This window comes from Staurois parvus, unplaced genomic scaffold (genome assembly GCF_062004578.1).
Source record: "Staurois parvus isolate SC_StPar_1 unplaced genomic scaffold, SC_StPar_1.0 ptg000133l, whole genome shotgun sequence".
Taxonomy (NCBI): domain Eukaryota; kingdom Metazoa; phylum Chordata; class Amphibia; order Anura; family Ranidae; genus Staurois; species Staurois parvus.
The window spans coordinates 12,387,876-12,413,813 of record NW_028317929.1 but is presented as its reverse complement, the minus strand read 5'-3'; the positions used below and the strand labels follow the sequence as shown (position 1 = coordinate 12,413,813).

Genomic DNA, 25,938 nt, shown 5'->3' with positions numbered 1-25,938 from the left:
GCTGACACAGAGACATAAAAAAGCAAGACTACAGTTTGCCAAAATGTACTTGAGTAAGCCAAAAGCCTTCTGGGAAAACGTCTTGTGGACAGATGAGACCAAGATAGAGCTTTTCGGTAAAGCACATCATTCTACTGTTTACCGAAAACGGAATGAGGCCTACAAAGAACAAAACACAGTACCTATGGTAAAATATGGTGGAGGTTCAATGATGTTTTGGGGTTGTTTTGCTGCCTCTGGCACTGGGTGCCTTGACTGTGTGCAAGGCATCATGAAATCTGAGGATTACCAAAGGATTTTGGGTCGCACTGTAGGGCCCAGTGTCAGAAAGCTGGGTTTGCGTCCAAGATCCTGGGTCTTCCAGCAGGACAATGACCCCAAACATACGTCAAAAAGCACTCAGAAATGGATGGCAAAGAAGCGCTGGAGAGTTCTGAAGTGGCCAGCAATGAGCCCAGATCTAAATCCCATTGAACACCTGTGGAGAGATCTTAAAATTGCTGTTGGGAAAAGGTGTCCTTCCAATAAGAGAGACCTGGAGCTGTTTGCAAAGGAAGAGTGGTCCAAAATTCCGGGTGAGAGGTGTCAGAAGCTTATTGATGGTTATAGGAAGCGACTGATTTCAGTTATGTTTTCCAAAGGGTGTGCAACCAAATATTAAGTTAAGGGTGCCAATACTTTTGTCCAGCCCATTTTTGGGGTTTTGTGTGACATTATGTCATATTTGCTTTTCTGCCTCTGTTTTATATTTGTTCCAATACATACAAAGGGAATAAACATGTGTATAGCAAAACATGTGTTAATGCAATACCTTTTTTGTGTGAAATACTTGATTTTCAGGAAAAATATCAAGGGTGCCAACAATTTCGGCCATGACTGTATGTGCAGGGCAGGAATGCATGCATAATAATGCACATTCCTGACCCGCGAGCGTAATACGCTGCTTTTCAGATGACACATGGGGGGTACCATTAATTCCTAATGGCTCTCCCACACATTAGAAAATGTGGCACTTTTTTAAAAAAAGGGTTTTCTTTTCTTTTCTTGTGGAAACAGTAGCCAATTCAAACAAATGGGCAGCAGTGAATGTGCAAACATGAACATACGCTCACATAGGTGAACCTAGACTCAAAGCTTTATCAAAGCTCCTTGAAGCTTGCTATAAACACTGATCTTATAGAGGCATTAAGGTAAAAAAAGATTCCAGAGCCCTACAAATTTCCAAAAGCTGGTGATTTTAAATATCTTCAAAAAATTGTCTTGGTTGCAAATTAATTAAATAAAAATATGGGTAAATTTATATTCATCCCAAGCTCCTCTGTGAAGATTATCAATGTTCATTTTGCCTTCCATGCTGCCTCAGCTATTCAAATGATCTGACACATCTTCTGACACACTAATAAGCACAAGTAAAAAAACAGGAAAAGGAGGCGATGGGCAAAGAACTCCACAGTGAGGCCCGGGAAAAGAATATACTTTAAGTTACAAAGTTCAAAAATAACCCTCCACTTGGGTTTGCCATACTGGATTTGTGTGGATTCCCTATTCAATAAGCTGACATTTCACAATATACAACACTCTGGAACTAGCTGTGTTATTAACATGATACCCTACCTTTAAGGCATTAAAGATTTCCAAACAAAACACAAGAAAATAAAAACTTGCAACTTTAACACTAATAGATCTAAATTATGCACTACAGAGATATGGACATTACGAAAAAGCAGGCCATTTACATCACATAAAGCAAATAAGGGTATTAAAATGCTTAAAAATACAACAGCAAAATGTACTTGGCAGCAAAGTTGGCCGGGGCACATAAAAGAAAAAAAAAATCTACAATGCAGGTGATGTGAAATATATGTGTGTGTGCGTTTTTGTTTTTAAGTGACATATGTTTTCCCAGTCCTTTAACCTAATACTGCCTTTAAAAATAAGTGCAGGTCAGTAAAAAAAAGTTAAAAATAAAAAAAAAAAATCCTTAGGTGCTCTGAGAACTGTCTACGGGTCTAGCAATACACAATTTAAGGTTTACAATTTTTGTTAGCAGGAACATTACTTCCAAAGATGCAAGACACATTTCAACTAGAGACCCAGGAGGTAGAGCAGTGGGGGAGGAGTTGACACTACGCCATGTAAATCCTGAGAAATTCCATTGAGTTACTGAGCATATACATTGCACTTGTATTTAAAAATGTGTTCTTGTTTCTTGACAAAAATATTAGGCATATTTTTTTCCACAGACAGCAATTATTCTGTGAATCCTGTAAAAAGTTGAAAAGTTTGCTTCTAAAAACAAATATGAAAACTTTCCATGTATTAAAACGGTAAAAAGTTGAAAAATGTGAAGGTTTCAACCATGCAAGATTCTGTGTCCCTGGAATTTCATTGAGACTTGTGTAGACAAAAAGAAACATATTTTTCTCCACTCAGTGGTTCTACAGGGAAAGTATAGAGTCTATGATGGAGATCCTGTGACAGCCCAGACCTAAGTGGAACAAGCCCTGAAGTCTAGCTAGGACAACATCCTATTTTAAGAACTAGAAAAGGAGATACCAACACCTATACTAAAAATACCTAAGTGCTTATAATCCAGTTTGTCTTTGAGAAACATCACCATAAAACATCAGATTAATGCATTAAATAAGTCTACAAAGAGAATTCACTGAACGCCAACTTTGAAAATGCAGTTAAATTTGATAATCTGACACGCACTTTCAGTTAAGCACTTGCTCTGAACTGTTGTCATTTGAAGCCTTACCACAATAACTTTTCTCATATATTTTATAAAGCATTTATTGATATTACAGATATTATAGATTGTTGTTTCAAGCTGCAGTAGCCCTTTCATTTTTCTGTCCAAATGTCTGAATATACCAATATGGCATACAATTTTCAAAAGTATAAATATAAAGTAGCTGAAACTATTTATACAGAGTAATGAAGCTTGACACTTTGTTTTCCTTTTACCAAGTCAAAACTTTTTTTTTTTTGTGGTTTATTTTTTTGACCCTGCGGTAAAGTGGTTCTGTAGTGACCCTGATAAAGTAAAAAATATTTATTTTTTTCTGAAAAAAAAATCCTAAAACGAATGGCTATTAAATATTTAACATTTTACTAATAAATGCATACAGATAGGCAAGCTATGAAATGGCTACAGCAGCTTTGAACTATGCATTTCTAAGCAGATTATGGCACATGTGAACTAGGTATAAGGAAACCTTTTCTGGCAAACAAAAACGCCTCGATTTAAAAATCCCCTACATTCTGATTCTACAGTAGCAGGGCTGAAACCTGCTATGGGCCATTTTTTTAAATCATTAAATCAACATATTGGAAAGATTTTAAACCAGAAGTCAGGAGAGATTCACCCATGTAGCATGACAACAGCTGGTATGCAATTCAAAATCAGACAAGGAGTTTGGCCATATAGCTTTATCATACATGTGGATAAGTACACAAAAAATGTTGAGTAGCTAGTTTAGCAATATGGTTAGAGCACTTATGAAAACAGACATTGTAAGAATTACGGTTTATTTAATTTGTGTTAAGAAAGCTGCGAGCTGCCCCAGTCTTAAAAAAGGACCAGATCTGTACAATAGGAAAAAAATATGATGTGAGCAAAAGAAAATAGAAAGTCCATTTGTAAAAACTGAGAGAAACTGCTCGATTCAAACAGTAGCTTAAAAAAGGCACAACTTCCCTTTTCTGTGTACACTTGTAAACTTTCAGCAGATTCCATGCATCAATCAAATTCTTGCTTTTCCCAACAAGATTGGAAAAAAACCCCAAAACACCTGACAGGAAAATGAAAGAAAAAAAAAAAGCAAAACAAATCTATCTAAAGCAAAAATTGCTACCAGGTTATTCACAATGCAGACTGGTTTAATTATCTCTTATGCTTCCCATTTCAGTCATAGGAGTGAAATGATGAATTTTCAATAGTCCAAATCTTGGCCCTCTGTAAACCACATAAACTGTAGTGCATAATTACATTAGGTACACCGTTGCAAGGACAATTACCAAGTCTGATTTTTCTGTTTCAATACAGTAAAAGCTATAATTTGACTTATTCTTTCCTTAAGGCAACTTTTTATGCTTATATATTTATATATCATTTTAGTAAGGCAGTCACTTCTGATGAAATAAAAGTTTTCTGATATTTCCAGATGAGTATTTTGGTATCTGATTGCTGATAATTTCCGATAACATCTCTGGAAATTCAACACTCAATGATTTGTCCGTGAAGGAATAGAAGCAAAAGGCTAGGAGATTTTCAACCACCTAAAAAAGAAAAGACAAATATTTTCACAATGTGGAACTTTCCTCTTGTTCTTTCCATGGCTAATGCAGTTGTAAGTTAGACCACTAGAAACCTAAATCAATTTTTAGTCTGCACAATTTTTAATAGTATACTGTATTGGGAACACATTTTGTTTTGGACAATCCATAATACTAGATATGACATTTATTTTATTGGAATAGTAATGTGCATTTTATAATACCCAGATTCACTGTATATAAGTAATTTTTAATGGTTTGCTGTAAACTGAAGTCTGACCATTTACTATAAATGTCTCTTCAGCACTACTGTGATTTTTTAATTAAATAGCACTGTAAGACTTGGCCTCCCAACATTATAAAAAGGTTTGCGCCTTTGTATTGGACTTTGATGCTGCCTATTTTCAGACAAGGCACATTACTGTTTAAAAGTGACAATAAACAATATTTATTTGCTCCATAAAAGAAACATATAAATAAATATAAAAACAAAGAAAGAGAAAAAAAAAGAGAAACTTGAAAAAAAAGGGGGACGTGCCCCCAAAACATGTTGTCATGGCAAGCCAAAGATTTGCAGTGCTTCTCTCTGGTGGCTGGCATGCTTCCTCCTCCAGTGTGTACCAGCTTGGCCTCCCACAAGCCTCATAGGGCAAACAGGGTAGAATGAAATCTCCTCCTACAAGCTTTAACCAGTGCTCTGTTGGACACTGATAGAAGTCACAAGACTGCTCTAACTGCTGATGAGAAAAGGCTGTTTATATTTACTAAAATAATTGCATTTCCATGTACTGTGGGAGACCAGATATAGTGCGTGCAGGGTCCTGGGTTTAATAACACTTTAAAGAATCTGTCAGGTTTTTTTTTTTTTTTTTTATTGTGGTGAGATTTTCTCTTTCTTGAAGGTAATCTGGCTAATAGGAACACAAACTGCAATTAAAACATTGCATGTACGATGTAGCCTAACACAATATAGGAGCTGGATCCTTGCATGGCTCTAGTTTTGTCTGCCACTACTTGAAGAGGTTCTGCTAATCTACTGCATCAGTGATCATACAAATAAATAGGACAAAAACTTTGAACTGGGAACACAGCAATAAAATCCTAACAGTGGTTTGTAATCAATCCCCACTCTATCCTGGAGTGACATAAAACAGTGTATCAGTTAGTGCTTGCCTCATGTCTCTCAAACTCAATATTAGGGCCACCTTCACACGGCCATTTAGCCACATACACCAGATTCCAACAGCAAGAATTAGCAGATTCTTACAGCTGGAATGATAGGTGCATGTGAATAGTGACGGCCTCTCAGCCTACAGCTAGGCTAATGACAGGCTGACAGCAGCCATCACTCTTCGCATATAGTCGCACGCCATAGTGTTACCTGTGGTTAGGGATGGGTGTCTGACTCTGAAAGCAGTCAGTTGCGTCCAGACTCGGACATCTGCTCCTAACTGCAGGTAACAGCTTAGTGTGTAGCTGATCAACTGATTCTGGAATCTGATGTATGCAGCTAAATGGCCACATAAAGGAGGCCTAACAGGGAGATTTCTAATAAAATGCCTTTACTTACTCCTGCTCATTAGGTTTTTCACCAATCCAGCTTGGTAAGCTTGGCTCCATGACAGCCCTTTCTTCCTCAATCAATTATTACCAGAATTCATAAAATAAGTATATCCAATAAAAAAAAAGTAATTTGGGTCCTAGGACAGAAAACTGTGATGCTAAAAAGAGATGTATAGCTACTAAGTGTTGTCACATCTCAGGCTGGAGCCAAAATATCAACATATGTAGCAGTGTGGGAAAAAGCTGCCCTGTAGTTGTAGTAGTTACATTATGGCTGCTGATAATAAATGATTGAGGCAGAATGGATCGACATGGAAAGAAGCTTTCTCAGCTGGATTTGTGAAACATCTTAATTGTCAGGAGTAGGTAAAGGAATTTCTTTTTGAAATCTGAGACTGAAAACTGAGTTTGAGAGACTTGAGGCGACTTTTTTTAAGTTTACACATTATTAAAAGTTGAAAATATCTAAGACCCCGGTCACACTGGATGCGATTTGGCATGCGACTTGCAAATCGCAGCCTATTATTCGCAATTAGAGCGGTCATATCGGTGCGGTTTCGACTTGGTCGGAGCCGCACCAAGTTCTAGAGTAGTATATGCACTACTTTTGGTGCGATTTGCATAGACATCTGTATCAGATGTCTTGCAAATCGCACCTGAAACCGGCATGTCATCCAACTTTGAAATCGTGCAACTTCACTGTAAGTTGCACGATTTCAAAGTAGGGTTTCATGTGACCAGGGTATAGGGGCAAACATGCCAAAAAAATATATAGATAAATAAAAAAAAGCAAAACTAAACAAGGGCAAAAGCATATACATTGGGAAAAGAAAATTGGCCTTCTCACAATTAAACAGATCTCAATATATTTATGGATAAGAAAAGATCTGAGTAATACATCAACAGCCAAGCTTATTCTTCTATGATGTGATATGAATGCCACCATGCTTACCTCATGCATTGTATCCATTAGCTTTGTCAGTTGGTAAAATCGCTGCCAGTTTTGACTGGAATTTCCTTCCCTCTTTACTATGGCTTTTCCAAGTTCCTTAATATAGGTCATTCGAATTTCCTCAAATAGTGAGTGGCTTTTCAGGCCATCCTTGGGGACTACAAATTAACATACCAGACATTTAGCTTCCTTGAAGCAGCAAAAACATCTCTTACAGGTTTGTATATATTTTATATTGACTAAGAAATACCTTTAATTCTTTTCATATATTTATTTAGGTAAATATGAAATATTGATATTTATTGTTGTTTTCTAGTCAATTGATGGAGCTCTAACTCATTTTCAAATGTTCAGCTCTCTACTCTTAGTTGCTCTATTGAAAAAGATCAGTTTACGGAGCTCAATAGCTCAAGCTTAATTTTTACATATATAACTGAATAAAGTCAGGAGTCACTTATACCACCCTTGCTCGCTCCCAACTGTTTTCAGACACCTTTTGAAGTTTCAATCAGAACAAAAGTATTTAAAGGCAAGCAAATAGATAATTAAAACCATAATTCTTAGTGAAACCAATGTCAAGTATTTATTTGTAAATTAATAGTTTCATGCATTTTTTATACAAAATACACACAAATGCAACAAAATTATTACTAAATTTAAAAGATCAAACTACGTTTTAATTGTGCCTTTTTTGAAAATCAAATGAAAACTAAACTGTAAGTAAGCAACTTAAAGTGTATCTAAAGTAATAAAAATATTTTCCTTTACACACATTTTAGGCTAAAAACTTTGAAACCATCTGCCTGTTGTGGTGTACTATCTGATTTTATGTGCATTGTGTGACAGTAAAGTGATAGCAAAGTGACAGTGTCTGTAAAAAAAAAGTGCACCCCACCCCCACTGCCATTCACCTTTCCAGTGATCCCCCGCTGTTGCTTCCTTCACTACTTGTGTGTTGCATTAATGTGTGGTAAAACACGCTTTACTACAAGTTACTGCAATGCACAACAACATGTGTCATTCAATTTGCCACCCCAAATTTAATACAGCAGTGAGCAATGTTACCACCACTGTTATATTTTGAGTGGCACCCCAATGCACCTGCATTGTAGTGCACTGCAACAAGCACTGCATTAAAAAAAACAAAAAACCCTTTACACGCACTTGAACTTTAATGGCATCCCAGTCTTACTCTGTAGGGTTCAATATAGAGCTGGCCCACCCTTTTGTAGCTATAACAGCTAAAATCTGTGTGTGTGTGTATGGAGGGGGTATTTTTTTAAAATGTATATAATATTTATTTTTTTACAATTTTAAACTTTAGGTTTTTTTTTTTTTAAACTTCGTATTTTCACTAGAGGTTTTAGTCCCTGAATGGCAATACGCATGCAAAGCCACATCCTCTTTAGAGACATTCCTGATGGCTCTCCTTTGTGCCAACAAAATCAACTGAGGACACGAGAGTCCTTGGTCTCCTTCCCTGGCACACCAATGAACACAGAAGTGCCCGTGAAGGTTAGCTGCCATCCACATCTGTTCATAATTCCAGGCAGTTCTGGGCACCAAATGGTTGGCTGTAAGTTTTTGCTCAGTGAAGTGGCCATAAACTTCCAGCGTGTAATATTGCAGTGGACATATGGGCTACTGAGCCAACCTACTGCAGGCAGGTCTGTTCTGCCATAAACTTTCCATCCATGGCAGTAAAAGGGTTAATGGGAGGGAAATATATATTCAGCCTTTATGCCAAACCTTTAAAAATGTTTAAACATTACAAATTTTGATGGTTTCATGGAATGTGATGGAAATCAGTTGTTTTTCTGCTGCCTTCTGAATACCTAATTCATGTGCGTTTTGTGGAATGTGCTCCTGAGCCACTGTTAGTCTCGAGCCGTGTGATAGGGGGAGCAGGAAAGGCTCTAAAAGAGAGGACCTTCTTCCACAGCCATGGGAGAGTAGCATAGGGAGATATAAAAAGTACGTGCCTGCTCCACTATATACTGAGCTCTCTATATCACATAAAAGGGAATTTTAACATAAAGGCTGTGTCAGTGTAGTAATTGTTCACCACAGAAATTATTTAAAAGCAATTAGAAAATTGCAAGCATATTTTCTAAAGAAAACAAATAATGATTCACAGACAGTGGATATTCTACATTATCATTAGCATGCAAATAGTTCCCCTTTAGGCTAGTCTGACAGGATTCTGCTGTACCCTCAATTGTATGTAGTTTTAGAATAATTTCCTTACCTTATTCACAACATAGCATGCAAAATTAAAGACTGACTTATCAATGTTTTGTTTGCTGCCAAGCTTTTAAAAGAGAAAAATAGGTTGAACCCTTATCTTTCAGAAATATACATTATATTGCCAAAAGTATTGGGATGCCTGCCTTTACACGCACATGACCTTTAATGGCATCCCCGTCTTAGTCTGTAGGGTTCAATATTGAGTTGGCACACCCTTTGCAGCTATAACAGCTTCAACTCTTCTGGGAAGGCTGCCCACAAGGTTTAGGTGTGTGTCTATGGGAATGTTTGACCATTCTTCCAGAAGCGCATTTGTGATGTCAGATGAGAAGGCCTGGCTCACAGTCTCCACTCTAATTAATCCCAAAGATGTTCTATAAGGTTGAGGTCTGGACTCGCTCATCCATGTCTTTGTGCACTAGTACACAAAGCAAGGTCCATAGTTATGTTGGAACAGGAAAGGGCCATCCCCAAACTGTTCCCAAAAAGTTGGGAGCATTAAAGTATTCAAAATGTCTTGATATGCTGATGTCTTAAAAGTTACCTTCACTGGAACTAAGGGGTCAAGCTAATCCCTCAAAAACAACCCCACACCATAATCCCTCCTCCACCAAACTTTACTCTTGGCACAATGCAGTCAAGGAAGTACCGTTTTCCTGGCAACTGCTGAACCCAGACAATTCCATTGGTTTGCCAGATAGAGGCTTGATTCGTCACTCCAGATAACACATCTCTACTCCTCTACAGTCCAGTGGCAGCGTGCTTTACACCACTGCATCCAACGCTTTGCATTGTACTTGGGGATGTAAGGCTTGGATGCAGTTGCTCGACCATGGAAACTCATTTCATGAAACCTCTATGCACTGTTGGACTAATCTGAAGGCCACATGAAGTTTGAAGGTCTTTAGCTATTGATGCCGTAGACGGTGACTTCTGAGCATTCTGTGCTTCAGCATGTGCAGATAGCTCTTTGCCATTTTATGTGGCCTTCAACTTTGTGGCTGAGTTGCTGTTGTCCCCAGTTGCTTCCACTTCGTTAAAATACCACTAACAGTTGACCGTGGCAAGTAGCAAGGAAATTTCATGGATGGACTTATTGCACAGATGGCAACCTATCACGGTACCACGCTTGAATTCACTGAGTTCCTGGGAGCGACCCATTCTTTGCAGGGTGTCCCAATACTTTTTGGCAATATAGTGTGTGTGTGTATATATATATATATATATATATATGTATATATATATATATATATATATATATATATACACACACACACACACACACACACACACACACACACACACACACACACAGTATGTCTTTTTGCCAATGTAGACTTCAGGTAATATAAATAATACTTATACTGTCAAATTTTCCTCCATGGACGTGGAATTCCTTTGCATAAACAAAGCCCAGTACTTTGCGACAACCAAGCAGTGGGCTTCCAAATAGAAAAGAGAGCAACAGTGGTGTCATATGCTGTTAGGCAGGATAGTCGTGTACATTAGTACAGAAAAGAAAGCTCCTACCACTAGATGATTGCTGAGTTTTTTTGCATGACATAATCTTGCCAGCCATGACATTCCTTGTAAGAGGTGCTGGCTCTTAATTTGACAATAAGTTTTTTCCAGATGAAGGGTTATTGTTACTCTGAAATTTCTGTGATGCTCTGGCATGGGGGCAGTATAAATGCTTATAGCACATCATAGTGTTCTTCTTTAAAATGAACGTGTGCTCTAGACATGCAAGGCAAAGCACCTAATTCACTATTATGCTACTGCCACAGTTGCACATGCTCAACCTGCCTTTGCTCTCCTTCACCTTGGGAGGTAAAGTGACATTCCTGGCTCTTTCCAGTGCCATCATATGAGGGCATGGAGAGAGTCCTTAACACTGTGTAGGCTCCAGGATACAACTTGGGAGTTTAGAGAGGGCTTATCTTCACTCTCTGGAGCAGCAAAGGAAAGGCAAGTATAAGCAGCTGTTAATACTCTATGCAGTGTATTATTCAGTTAGTCTCTATGTTCTGTTTCTGCATAAATGTACAGTATATAGTAATCTAAGAGCCTTTTTTCCTTCAATACACAAAAAATACCTGTACAAAGGAGTAACAAGGTCTTCATGCAGAGGTATTCATCATATGAAATCTGGAGACGAGTCATCTCCTTAACAATCCGGAACATGTCTTGAAATCGCTCATGCATGTATGGTAAATTCATCCTCTCCCTTGAAAAAAAAAAAAAGAAGAAAAATGTAAATGCTGCCATCTTTGAAGATGTGCTATTTTGCCATAGTTTCAAGTCAAAAGTAAAAGTGACACATACATACTCAGAGAAGCTGTTGAATTGTTCTTAAGAAATTTCACACTTAGGCAAACGGTATCATTTAGGTTTTCCTAAAGTACTGATATCAAACTACATCAATAGGTTATATTAATGGGGTACTTATACTCTCTATTTTACAATGAGCCTAAATTCCAGAAAACGTTGATATGGTCTATCTCAGGACATTCTGGGCTTCTTTATATCCAACAATCCCTAAATCTGTCCAACCACTTTCATACTTCTCCTCCACGATAGAAAACAGACAAGAGGTTAATAAAAATATATCAAATGGTTTTCCTTTGAAAGAAGACTAGCATTGTTTTCAGTTTTTACAGGGTCCTCAAATTACTGAAAAGAACAGCCGATAACATTTATTTTTAATATAATTGTATGAAGACAGGGATATCAAGCGATCAAGCATAATACAAGACAAGTTGAAGGTTACATGATTCAGAGAAGTTTAAAGCCTACATTTAGCCTAAATTACAAACATATAAATTAGCACAAGGGACATAATTTACATTTAGTATGATGAATCCCTTGTACTGATTTTCTTGGTTTAGGAGAAATCTTTGTTTTCCTATCTATTCCTATCTGCTGTAGCTATGATCCTTCCATGTGATAACGGTTAATACAACTGAGGGACTATTAGGAGCCCTGATCAAGAGAAGTCTACTATGCCCACCCTTTTCGTCCCGCTGTGCCATTCATAGAAGCCATACTACAACTTCTATGAATCACACAGGATCTCTGAATGAGGGATGGGTGGGTGACTGATAGCTCTATCACACTGGGAATCTCGACTTGAGGGTCTCCTGATCAGGATTCAGTTATGCAGTGGTGTACATCAACCATTAGCGAGGAGCAAGGAAACCTGCCACTGCAATTGAAGTAGAAAGAGTCTGTTCTGAGCAGAATTTCACATTACATTCTTGTCTGAAGTTCACATCCCTCAGTTGTGAGTGTCTTAACCGGGGGGACGTTTGTCTCTAAACTCAATGTGTCCCAGAACCTGTGTCACAGGTGAGGGATGCTGGATGTGGACCTTTCGGCCTCTAGATTCAACAAAGCATTAACTGCTTCTGTCTGGCTCTGGCAGAGCAAAAACCAACGGAATGAGCAGGTGAGAAGCTGCAAAGTCTGTAGGGAATAAAGGAAGGCACGTCTAACAACGTAAAAGGAGATTTTTCAAGTAAGCTTATATTGGATTGTCAGAAATGACTATTTTTGACAATCCAAGCAATTGGATTGTATGCACGCATGTGTATGGATGGAGTACATGTTACTACTTGTGAAATGTTGTGCCATTGTTTCATTGGTAGTTTAAAATAATTTTTTAATACATGATCTACACCATCAGAGACTTTTTAAGTATACCACCAGAGACTTTGAAATATACAATCAGAAGAAAGGTGGTACAGGCAGCTTCTATTATGCGATATGTGAACTATACCATACTATGCTCATTCAGACCTATGTCATTCAAAGTCCATCCATTCTCTTGTAAGCTCATATTTGGCATGAGGTGGCCATGTCCTGTATAGAACCTTTTCTGATTTTATGCAAGGATAAGTTGGTTTTTAAGGCCTAGAGGGTCAATCCTTCTTTCCCAAGGTGGTTCCAGCCATTTACCATAACCAGGATATTGTGCTCCTTCCCTCTGTCCAGCCCCTGTACATTGGAGGGAGGTTTTTCTTCATTGTCTGAATGTAGTTTGATCTGTGCCTGTCTACTTCACAGCCACTGCCTCCATTAGAAAGACTGACTCTCTCTTTTTCATCCCAGTCACTAACTCTATTAGAAAGATTGACCCTTTTTTATCCTTGCTGGTCACCATAAAGTGGTACCAGCTTCTCAATTCACCATTTCTTGGTGGATCAGACAAATTATCATTCAAGTTTATGGTCTTAAATGATCAGGTTCTACCCTTTCCTTATAAGGCACACTACTAGATATGTGAGTACTTCTTGGGCTTTTTGGCATCAGACAACTGTTTCCTAGATGTGAAATCCACCTGTCCTTCTATTCAAATACTCTCTTCTTCATCTTATATATGCTTTTTAAACACATTGTCACCATATCTGTAGCCAGGTTAGGAGCAGTATAAAAAAAAAGATATGTATGAAAGTGGTGATCCTAGCAGAAGGGTGCCAAACGTGTGTCTATAGGTTCTAATTACAGAAATCCAGCTCTAATATGGCTTTAAAACTATTTTAATTTTATTCCAGCCAAAGAAAGGTGTTCTAGGTGAAGATTATGAAAATGCTATATTTTGAAGGCTTTTATTAATTAGCTTAATGGTATTTTTCATATGAAAAGCTACAGTGGTGCTGTTTACAGCACTCTGCTCTGGTTATGCAATATGAGCCCAGAGAGAAGCCATAAAAGGGATACAGTTGGAGGAAGGAATGTTTGATTCCAAGTCACAGCTCGGAGTACGTGTTAACAGACGCAATTCTCTTCAGCTGCACGCTTACTAAGGAGATTAACATCTCAAAATGCTACGCTATATTCAAAATATGACAAATAAAAACTATTAGACTCTGTCAAAAGAGCACTTTCAGTAGCCCATACAGCAGTGTACAGCGCTTTCACATGAGCACAGGCAAGCTTTTAATAAACGTACTGGTTAATACAGCAGCATATCAGTTTAAACATTAGTTTCTACCTTGCATTGTTAAGGACTGTAAAGCATGGATAATTTCATGCCAATGAAATAAATGAAAAATGCAATTAAAATGCATTATAGCACCATATAAGGGCACCTGGGATGTTGAACATTACATACATTTCACATGGCCGGGTAGGTGCAGTTGCCAGATCCCTGGACAAGAATCTGTCGATTCTTGCTGCTAGAATGACCTGGTTATACGATCAGCATTGGCTGCTCAGCTCATTTCAACTAATGGCGGGCTGACAGCAGCCACTGCTGTTCGAATGTAGCCACACACAGCAGTGGATAGGGACAGATGTCCGAGCCTGGATGCAGCTGACTGTCCCTATCTGCAGCTATCTTCTCTGTGTGTGTCTAAATGAGAACAGCAGCAGCCGCTATCAGCCCACCAATGGGCAGAGTGGCTGCTGCTGATTGCAGTACTGGGTCATTCCAGCAACAAGAATCCACAGAATCTTTTTGCAGGGAATTCAGCAGCTGGGCCAACCTGGCTGTGTAAAGGAGGCGTAACAGTATGTGCAAGAACAGATTGATGCCTTCACATGTATTTGTTGTTCTGAGATTTTATTACAGTGAAGTCAGATGACAAGTTTAGTTTTACATATTTTAGTGGAGTCCATCTAGTCCAACCAAAAACCAAACAAACAAAACAAAAAAAAACAACACACACAAATAGAACACCTCCATATAATCTATTCTATGCCCATAGTTGATGCAGAGGAAGGCAAAAAAAAACCAATAAACCATGATCCAATTTGCTCCGGTGGGGGAAAAAATCCTTCCTGATCCCCCATTACTTCTAAATATTGATATCCAGTTATATTTTGTGCATTTAAAAATGCACTCAAGCCTTTTTAAAATCAAACTACTGAGCTGGCCAGAACCAATTCTCGAGGGAGTCTATTTCACATTTTTACAGCTCTTACTGTGAAGAAGCCTTTCCACATGTAAAGGTTTAATCTCTTTTCCTTCACTCATAAAGGGTGCCCCTTGTCCTCTGTAATTACCTGAAAGTGCATATCTGAAAATCAAGTTCACTATATGGACCACTGTTGTAATATATTGTAATTGTAATTGTAAAGGATGGTGATTAATAAATATCTCCACAGCAACAAGTTCAACAGTTCTTTTCCAGAGAGAGACATTTATCCATATTCCATAACATTCCACAAGGTACTTGCAACAGATGACAAAATCCAGCAGTTTTTTCATGTTAAAATCAATTATATATATTATTCATTATGGAAGAACAAGTCTAGATTATATAACACACATTACTGCATGCATAGAAGCTACCTAGGTGCATATTATAGATTGGATATATGCTGTATGGTGTAGTGTCTCTATGCTTGTTATGAAATGAAAGACGAATGGGAAGTTGAAGGATGCTGTTCATTGTAATACTTACAAATACTCTACTGGATTTTCTCATTTGTTGCAAGAATCTTGTGGACTGTTCCGGAACCATATAAATGTCTCTCTCTGGGAAAGAACCATTGAACTCATTGCTGCAGATACGTATTATCATCCTTTATGTAGGACAACAACCACTTATGTATTATACATGTTGATCACATCTCCCCTTAAAGTCTTTTTTCCAGAGAGAATAAATTCCCGCCCTGTAAGGACTCAATTCCACTACATAGCTTGGTGTCATCTGCAAACACTTAAATGGTACTTTTAATCCCAGACCTTATATAAATTATAAATATGTTAAAAAGTAACGGTCCCAATACAGAACCTCGGAGTACACCACTAACAACCCTAGACCATTCAGAGTATGAATCTTTAATAACTACTCTCCAAAAGCAGTCTTTTATCCAGGTGTTCATCAATTTAAAAACTGAATTTGAAAAGCCTGCGGACTGTAATTTACACATTAGCCACTGTGTTCAACACTTTGACAAAATCCAAGTGTACAATATCCACATCCACTACTAAATTTTTGCTTACCTCCTCACCTTCCATAACTATAAAGCCACTATAGAGCTGACTGAGAAGCACAGCCATAACTAGTAATACTTCAAAACCCACTTTACCTTGTTGGATATACTCATCGAACCTGCGGGACTAAAATTGTGTGGGTGTCTCTCATGCATGTGCACAATGGCTTACTTTCATTTCGGTGGAAGGCCTATCCATGTTTGTGGATGGGCCTTCCACTGAAAAAAAATAGAGATTCTCATTGCATCAGGGGAGCATTGGCAGACTGGGAGAATTTTGAAGAAAACATTTTGCGGTGGGTAATGCTGCATGAGAAAACTGAGGCTAAACTCTTGGGCCACTGATCTTCTCCCACCAGATTTTAACTCCAACCTCTACCTTTAAAACAACCTGTACTTAAGCTTTTTTTACCCATTTACCTTTTCTCCATTATCTTCTCCCTCATACCTCCCCTCAGATATCCTTGACTCCAATGATGGCAAGTTGCACACACATATCTCTCAACGAATAATTTTTTTTCTTTTTTTGTCTTTCTAAGATGTTGTTGGTTATTCCTGAATACAGTACTCCACTATTTTGAACATCTACAGAAAAATGCACTCTATATGTTCCTTCAAAACATGTATATTTTTCAAAATATCTGTAAACCTACAGCGGTGCTCACTTTGGGCAGGGGGGCCTGAAGGAGATGTGCACTAAAAGTACATTTGTTCTTTAACGCTTGCCACATACTAAGAGTATATGTATCACCAAAACTTTTTTTTAAATCTTTGTACAGTGAGGAACAGAAGTATTTGAACACCCTGCGATTTTGCAAGTTCTCCCACAACAGGAAACGTGTGACCTCTGTAATTGCAAACAAAGGCTTCTGTACCAAATATTAACACTGATGTTCTCAGGTGTTCAAATACTTATGTTCAGCAGTGCAAGACAAATAAATTCTTTAAAAATCATACAATGTGATTTCCTGAATTTTTTTTTTTAATTCTGTCTCTCAGAGTGGGAATGCACCTACAATGTGAATTTCAGAATTCCATGATTTCTAAGTGGAAGAACTTGCAAAATCGCAGGGTGTTCAAATACTTCTGTTCCTCACTGTATAATTGGAGAAACCTTCCTTCATTTCCTGTCCCAGAGACAAAACCCAAAAAGTAAAGGAAAATTAGCCAAATTCACCTCTTAGGCCTAGTTCACATGGGCCTAGCTGCTGACCCACGATCTACAGTGGATCATGTTGTCAGCAGCCACTGGCCTTTGGTTTGCAGGCCATACGAGGCCTCTTATATGCTCGTTTGAAAATTCCCTTCACCTCTTTTTTTCTGGGGAAAGCTCTAAAATGTTTGCATTCTCCTCACTTTCATTCTTGGTGACAATGGAGAGGTGAATATCGCCAATCGGACACAAACAGCAATAAGGTATCACCAGATACAATGCATGCCTTACCTCCAGACACTAATAGTGGAAATGAATGTAATACAACAACTCATCTGTTGCAACACTCCAAAAGCAAAACTGCAAAGCCACAAAAGCATTTTATCAATAAAAGCTAGTATAATGAGATGCACAGATATGCAGTCCTAGCACCACACATTCACCTGGCATTTCTTGGTTACTGTGCTGAACACAAGTAGGGCTAGTATATCTTTGTGAAACACAAGCTCTTGTGTATCTACAGTTATGCTTGGCAGGGACTGATGTCACTTTTGGTGCAGATGAAATACCAGTAAAATTATCAGCTTCTGGTGGAATACTGTGCCACAATATACATGTCATGTATTCATAGCTCACTTCCTCTTATCCTCTCTAATTACCTTTTACTGCCAATGCCTCTGCCTCTTCTCCATCTGTTCCACTGATAAAAGGTATCTGTGGGTATTCTACGCACAATTTACTATTTGAGTACACTTAGGTTACTTAATCTGTTGGTTTGTGGGGTCTATTTTCTGCACTGCGATAACCTATGCTATGCATGTTGATGTACTGCAGTGCCATTCAGTTTAAATGGCAACCCAACACGCCTGCGTTATAGTACACTGTGATGGTTTACAGTGTTGTGTGACCAAAAAATGCAAAGATGCTATTTCAGGGCTTCTATTTAAGATTCATTGTAATGTGTTTTGGCAGCTCATTCAAATCACTAAGCTTCCTTAATGCAACATTCGTTAACGTGCTTGTACTAACCACTTGGGAGAGAGGCCTGCCCCACTCAAGCACACATCAAGTGACTCTTCAGCTCTGGGTGGTTTTCTTCTTTGGACTGTTAAAGAAGGGTGTATCCTTTCCCTTCCATCAGCTATCAGATGTTAGGGAGCTCAATGCTCTAGCTTTGCACTGTGTGACATGTTAGATCCCCATCCCCTGCTTTCCAAGACTTAGAATGATCTAAGACAAATTGCTACAGATAAACACGTACAACTTTTGTAGGAGGATTTGTTTCATATCTGTGTACCACCTGAACCTAGCCACTTCACTAGGTAAATGTAAGGGTTTACAACCACTTTAACTGTTTTCCAAAACTCTTAAATTCCAGGCAGGCATCTGGTGATACCTGTAACCTTTACTAGTTTGCTTATGTTACCTTTCAAACAAACTTTCAAGCCCTAAAATGGCTGTTGCCAAAGCTGGACATATGTGCAGTAACACAGCAACTGCACATTAAACAGAGGCTATGATGGCAGCTATCTTGGCCTGTAAAGAATAGAAGGATTTAGTTCTGCTTTAGGTCCAATGAAATTTGAAATTACAGTCACATGGCTGAATGCACAGTGCATTAGGCTAGAGTTAGAGCTTAAGTGTTGCCAAAATAAAAAAAATATTTAGCTTAGAGAACATAACGTACAGTCGGTATGTGTCCCTTATGCTAATTGTAGCAATCGTACATACAAATATGGACACAAATATCCATTTTGCTAAAGATCCTACATTTTGTGTCATTCTCACTCCAAATCCCCCCCTCCCTTTCTGTTGAATGGCATGTGGTCTGGTGTGTGCTGAGTTCAGGAGTGCACAGGGCACAGCTGGATACCCTTCATGGTTGTAAACCCAATTGGTTGATGCCATGGTGTCTGTCCCACTCTTGCTCTGAGCTGCTCATAAAGCTATAAACCTGTCAGTCACTGGACTTGAAAGCATTTCGGAATAGCAGTAAAACATATATCTCATTTGGAAACCACTTTTTCATACACCTTCATATCTTTCGGCAGGAAATATGTAGCATAAAACAAAGCATATATTCAGAGAGGTCATTTTAATACAAGTCACCTGATACCTTACACCCCTAGATTACGTCTACCCGAGAGCAGAAAGCGATATCTCTTTAACTGTCACAGGCAGATATATCCTATCTGGTGTCTGGACGTTCAGAATATCATTCTGCATATTATCCTACCAGTGAATAGGATGCTACATGTACCTATGAAAGGTGATTGACCATAGTATAGCTTTTGAGGGATTTTCAGTACTAGCCTGGGTCTCCGCCTACACCCCCTCCCCACATGAGGCGATTGGCCCTTGGCTTCAGAGACACCCCCTGCTGGGGGACTAGAAAAGAGGCTGTCAGGCCCGAGAGAAGATGAGAGATTCTCCCTTTTAACATCCGGAACCAACTTCGGAGAATGGTACCCTTTTGTTTGGACACTTGAACGCTGTTTAAACCAGGACTTCTGGCAAGTACTCTACCTCTCTAAACTTCTATTATCTCTATGCTGTGTTATTGCTCTCTGTATATATATATATATATATATATATATATATACAGTTGCAAGAAAAAGTATGTGAACCCCTTGGGATTACATGGAGTTTTGCATGAATTGGGCATAAAATGTGCTCTGAACGTCATCTAAGTCACAACAGTAGAAGAACACAGTCTGCTGAACATAATACTACACAAACATTAGATGTTGCCATGGTTTAATTGCACATAACATGTAAACATTCACAGTGCAGGGAGGAAAAAGTATGTGAACCTTTGGACTTAATAACTGGTTGACTCTCCTTTGGCAGCAATAACCTCAACCAAACATTTCCTGTAGTTGCAGATCAGACCTGCACAACGATCTGGAGTTATTTTGGACCACTCCTTTTCACAAAACTGTTTCAGTGTAGCAATATTCTTGGGATGTCTGGTGTGAATCGCTCTCTTAAGGTCATGCCACAGCATTTCAATCGGGTTGAGGTCAAGACTCTGACTGGGCCACTCCAGAAGGCGTATTCTGTGCTGTTTCAGCCATTGTTTTGTTGAATTACTTGTATGCTTTAGGTCATTGTCCTGTTGCATCACCCATCCTCTGCGGAGCTTCAGTTGGCGGACAGATGGTCGTACGTTTTCCTGTAAAATGTCTTGATAAACTCTGGAATTCATTTTCCTATCAATGACAACAATCCGTCCAGGCCCTGAGGCAGCAAAGCAGCCCCAAACCATGATGCTTCCTCCGCCATGTTTTACAGAGGGGAGGAGGTTTTGATGTTGGTGTGCTGTGCCTTTTTTTCTCCACACATAGTGTTGTGTGTTCTTCCCAAACAAATCAATCTTGGTTTCATCTGTCCACAGTATATTTTGCCAGTAGTGCTGTGGAACATCCAGGTGCTCTTTTGCAAACTTCAAACGTGCTGCAATATTCTTTTTGGACAGCAATGGCTTCCTCCGTGGTGTCCTCCCATGTACTCCATTCTTGTTTAATGTTTTCCTTATTGTAGATGTGTCAACAAAAATGTTAGCATGTGCCAGAGATTTCTGTAGGTCTTTAGCTGACACTCTGGGATTCTTCTTTACCTCATGCAGCATTCTCCGCTGTGCTCTTGCAGTCATTTTTACAGGACGACCACGCCTAGGGAGAGTAGCAACAGCGCTAAACTTTCTCCATTTGTAGACAGTCTGTCTTACCGTGGACACATGAACATCAAGGCTTTTGGAGATACTTTTGTAACCCTTTCCAGCTTCATGCAAGTCAACAATTCTTGATCGTAGGTCTTCTGAGAGCTCTTTTCTGTGAGGCATGGTTCACATCAGACAGTGCTTCTTGAAACCAGTAAACCCAAAACAGGCGTGTGGTTTTAAGGGGCAGGACAGCTGTCAGCAACACATCCAATATCATCACACTGATTGGAGTCAAGGTTGGCTCACTCCTGGCTCCAATTAGCTCTGGGAGAAGTCATTAAGCTAGGGCCTCACATACTTTTTCCTCCCTGCACTGTGAATGTTTACATGTTATGTGCAATTAAACCATGGCAACATCTAATGTTTGTGTAGTATTATGTTCAGCAGATTGTGTTCTTCTATTGTTGTGACTTAGATGACGTTCAGAGCACATTCTATGCCCAATTCATGCAAAACTCTATGTAATCCCAAGGGGTTCACATACTTTTTTTTGCAACTGTATATATATATATATATATATATGCTACATCTTTTTCTGTAAATATTGTTATTGCACCATTTTGACTTTTTTAGTGATAAATCCTATTTTCTGAAAAGTGTTGAACTGTTTCTAAAGCTCTTTAATGCACACTAAGAATCCCTGTCTTTGAAGAGTGCTACTGTGTGTTTTAAACTTCTGCATACATTTGCGGTGACAGTGTGTATACAGACGCTTATTTAAATATCATAGTGTTACTGCTAAGATTGGCGAGTTTCCTCCTCCGTACAAAAAGGCGGTGGTGGCAGAGTGAATGGTTAATTGCGTAATTACCCTGACCCAGTAACAATCGCTCTCAGGCAGCGGTAGATTATGGTCCAGTGAGCTGGAAAATCTTTGTGCAGGGTGCAGCTGAGCGTGCTATTGTTACGCATGTGACAGCGCGGTTTTAGATTGGCTAGTCCTTCGGTCACAAGTTGGTGAGAAGGGCTGGGGGTCTGACGCCGCGCCCATCACACTAATGCCTCTTCTTTTAATTAAAATCCCCCTCGGTTTTCCCACCACCTTCGTCACCATAATCCTTTAGTGGGGTTATGGTTAATACAACTTTGGGGGTGTCAAAGCCTCTCAACCAAGAGTGCCTAACCATGCCTGCCTTTTCCGTTCAGCTCTGCCATTTATAGAAGCCGTACTACAGCTTCTATGAATGAAACTGAATCTAAGAAAGGAGGATGGGCAGATGGTTAATAGGTCCACCACTTCTATTCATAGGTCAGGTATGGTTCATAGATATACAGAATGGACGGAAGAGGATTTCAGCTAAAAGAAGAGGCACAAGGGAAATATCTTACTAATTGTAGTTATGTCCCTGTGCTGATTTTTCAGTTTTTTGTTTTTTTTTGGCTGTGCTTGGGCTTTAAAGCTTTGTGAATTGAGCCAATTTTACAATTATTCAAAGTCTACAATGACCTCTCTCGCCAGATTCCCCCATTTATATACTTTGTATGATAGGTTTACTTTGATATATGGCGTATGCACTGGGAATACCTGTGACACACATACCTGAACAATATACAGTCTTTCACATCTGTGAGGTGGAATGTTATATGACACATTCTGGAAAAAAACATTGTATGTGGTATATAAGGTGGAGGTGTTATAAACCACCTAGCGGGGCCCCTAGCAGTCCACAGGACAGGATTCCCCAGGGCGCGGAGTCTAAGCCCCAGTCTGCTTGTTCACCAGAGCCCCTGATGGTGGGGATGGGCTTGGAGCAGACAAGGACCAGGTCGCGACCCCTGAGTACCCCCGTCTGTGGCAGCGGGACCCGCCAGAGGTATATGCAGGTAGAGAGCCTGATGTGAAGAGGTGGAAGACTGGATCCGAGCGGGATGGATGGATGGCAGAGTAGTAAGCGTGGTCAACGAGCCGGGTCAGTAACAGTGGGGTCAGCGTAGTACAAGGCAGCAGGCGGAAGAATAGTCAGGTCACTTGCAGGGGTCGGCAACAGGGGTTCTGATCAGGTATGGAGTATGCAGAAGAGAAGTCAGACTAGCCAGGGGATCAGAGCAGGAGAAGTCAGCGGAGGTCAGGTTCAGGCAGGGTCAGCAGCAAATCTTAGGATCACAGGAAGACAGAGAAGAGACCATACAGCAATGGGTGTTAGTGCAGGGCAGGTTTAAATAGTGCGCCCTGCCCTGCTATTGGTGCCGGGCGAGCGGCCACGATCGCGAGTGCGCATGCGCGGCCGCACCGGTCTCAGAGTCCGTCGGATCGGATGGATCGGTGCTCCGTGCATGCGCGGAGTCACTTGCCGCCGCCATCCCTGACAGGAGGAGTTGAGTTTAGCTTACACTTATTGGAAGTATTGTGAAAACTTTGCAACTGCTTTACATGGAAACAGCATGGGATCTTCATTAGCACAATAACAAGATAGAACCATTAAATTATTACCAGCAGGAAAAAAAGTCTACTGAGTCATGCTGCATTTGTGCCAAAAATAATTACAGTCCCGACCTTGAAATACTGACCTTAAAGTATAGAGTATCAGATTCCCGTTACTGTACAGATATGTGCCAACCAAGAAGTGCAAGCATGGTATTCCATCATTTATAAAGCTTCTAAAATACAATATGATGATTGTAGGGAAACAAGTAAACCATCATGCTAAAGTCACGCACTCATCATTCAGAACAGTAAATATTCAGTCAGTGCAAAGAGACTTTTGGCATGTGTCACAGGCCTACATTATCCTGTTGACCACTTACAGCATAATACACTAGGAACTGTAGTTAAAATGCAGGAAGATGTCAATCTTACAATTAGATAAATGTCATGTGTGTACCTGTCCCTACAGCACTAGTTCAAAACTTGCTTTTACCTGGACTACAAGAGTGGAACTGCAGTTATAAGTTAAAGCATTTTCTAAGGCATTTTTAAATTAAAATAAACATCTTATACTTATCTGCTCTGTGCAATGGTATTGCACAAAGCGGCCCTGAACTCCATTTCTGGGGTCCCCCACCATCACTATCAGTTCCACCTTTTCTGTATCTGGTTTGTGGGCTTGATTCCGAGCTGGGCTGTGTGTATGTCCATTGACACACAAACAGCCTGGTTCGTCTCTGCACCCTGCTTCCTCCTCACAGCAGTTGACTGACAGCAGCCACTGGCTCCTGCTACTGTGTCTGTTCCTGTGAATAGAGGGGGAGAGGTAAAAGAAGAAAATGATTTTGATGGGTGGGTAAAACACAGGCAATAGGAACATGTGCAACAGTTCCCCCACACACCATGGGTTGACGAACCCAACCTCAGAATGTTCAGTATTCAGTGTAACTGCAGCCACCATTGTCCTAAATGGACATAATCTCTAGTATATGATACTAGATAAGAAAAGCAGGTCATGATTGAAATGAGGGTAGGTCTCTGAGGTAGATAACCTGCTCAGCTGGTGCTAATGGGAGGCAGCTGTCCAAGAACCTGTGCCATTTCACACCTCGGAAGAGATAAGGCCAGCTTTCCCAAGAGTTGAAAGAGATTCCCAGCTAATAAACCGAACTCAGTGTAGGTGACAGAATCAGATAACATTTCTCAAATCCATTTTTCCCCTATGTCTCATATCTTGGAATATGAGAGACTTACATAAAAACCGGACAAATCGTCAGATGGACGATGAGCAGGCGAACAGTTTGATGGGTCACTCGCCTTGTCTCGGAAACACAGGAAAGCAGAAAAATAGATCTCGTGGACCGTTCAGTGTACACTTTCATAATTCACATCTAATTAATCCTTAGACTTGTCTGCATAATAATCTACCTGCGGGTGGAATGTCCCTTGTGCAGATGGACAGTTATGGACCAAAATATGAGTTATGGGATATTTTTGCGTTAGTTGAGGCATCCACCCATATCTTCACGCCCTAAGCGGGGATTGGTCCTTGATTTCAGAAACACCCCCTGCTGGGGACTACAAAATATGCTGTCAGGCCTAAGAGTGTAAGTTGAAGACGTCTCCCATTTTAACATCAATACCACCTGGGAAGACCCCTGCCTTTTGCTCTGAAACTTGGATCTGCTAACCCAGGACTTTGGCAAGTACCTTAACCCTTTCACCTCTCTCTGATATCTCTTTGCCGTGCTGTTATTCTCTGTATATTTATATATATATATCTTAGTACATATTTTTCTGTAAATATTTTTATTGCACCTGTTTGACCTTTTAGTAATAAATCTTTTCTTCTGAAAGTGTTGAACTGTTTCTATCGCTCTTAATTGCAATTTAAGAATTCCTGCCTCTAAAGAGACGCTACTGTTTGTTTAACCCTCTGTATAACAGGCCTGTGTAATGACCATGTTATGCAAACGATTATTTCAATCATTATAGTGTTATAGCTGATATTGCCGAGTTTCCTCTTTCTCTGTATAAAAAGGAGGTGGTGGCAGTGTGAAGGGTTAATTGTGTATTTAACCTGACCCAGTAACAATCTCTCAGGCTGCCGGTACATCGATCTGTGGTCCATTAGCTGGAAAATCGTTGTGCAGGGTGCAGCTGGGTGTGGCATTGTTACGCACATCACATCGGTTTTAGATTGGCTAGTCCTTCGATCACGAGTTTGGTGAGAAGGTATGGGGTCTGACGCCGCGATCGTGACATATGATACTTGAGAAGAACCCCTCAGAGGGAGAATTCCCCAAGGCTGTCCTTTTGGGAAAAACCCCTAATAAAAAGGATTTTGCCTATATGAAAACAAGAATAGTGTACCCCCCCCATTAAGGAGGATAAACTTGTAGTAGTGCTATACCATTCTCAAGCAGAATGGCAGGAGTTCCAAGACATTAGGAATTTATTAGGTGTGAAAGCTACCTAGAGGGTGCTCCAAAGAAAGGATTTACCATTTACTTATATCATTTCTGGGTTCTGTGGCTGTGTTTTAAATGCAGGTGAAAGCTTGAACCACTTTCGAATGGCATGCCAACGTACTGCAAATTTTCATACAAATTTTCTAGTGTTTAACCCACCTAAGTCCAGGTCTTTAACAAAGGTGTAAGGCACAGGTCTGGAGCAAACCAGTTAGGAGTGCGGCCAAAGGACAATTTGTA

General features: G+C 39.7%; 1 protein-coding gene across 2 annotated transcripts in view; it reads right to left on the bottom strand.

Moving 5' to 3' along the window:
- Positions 1-3,420: 3,420 nt before the first annotated feature.
- NR3C1 (nuclear receptor subfamily 3 group C member 1) overlaps positions 3,421-25,938 on the bottom strand; it is a 239,869-nt gene continuing 217,351 nt past the window's right edge. For both annotated transcript variants that reach the window (XM_089673025.1, XM_089673026.1), the window contains exons 7-9: positions 11,140-11,270; positions 6,797-6,954; positions 3,421-4,284 (exon numbers count right to left, since the gene is read on the bottom strand). In XM_089673025.1, the coding sequence (XP_089529151.1) occupies positions 4,132-4,284; positions 6,797-6,954; positions 11,140-11,270 (442 nt within the window). In that variant the 3' untranslated portion in view covers positions 3,421-4,131. The remainder of the gene's footprint in view (positions 4,285-6,796; positions 6,955-11,139; positions 11,271-25,938) is intronic.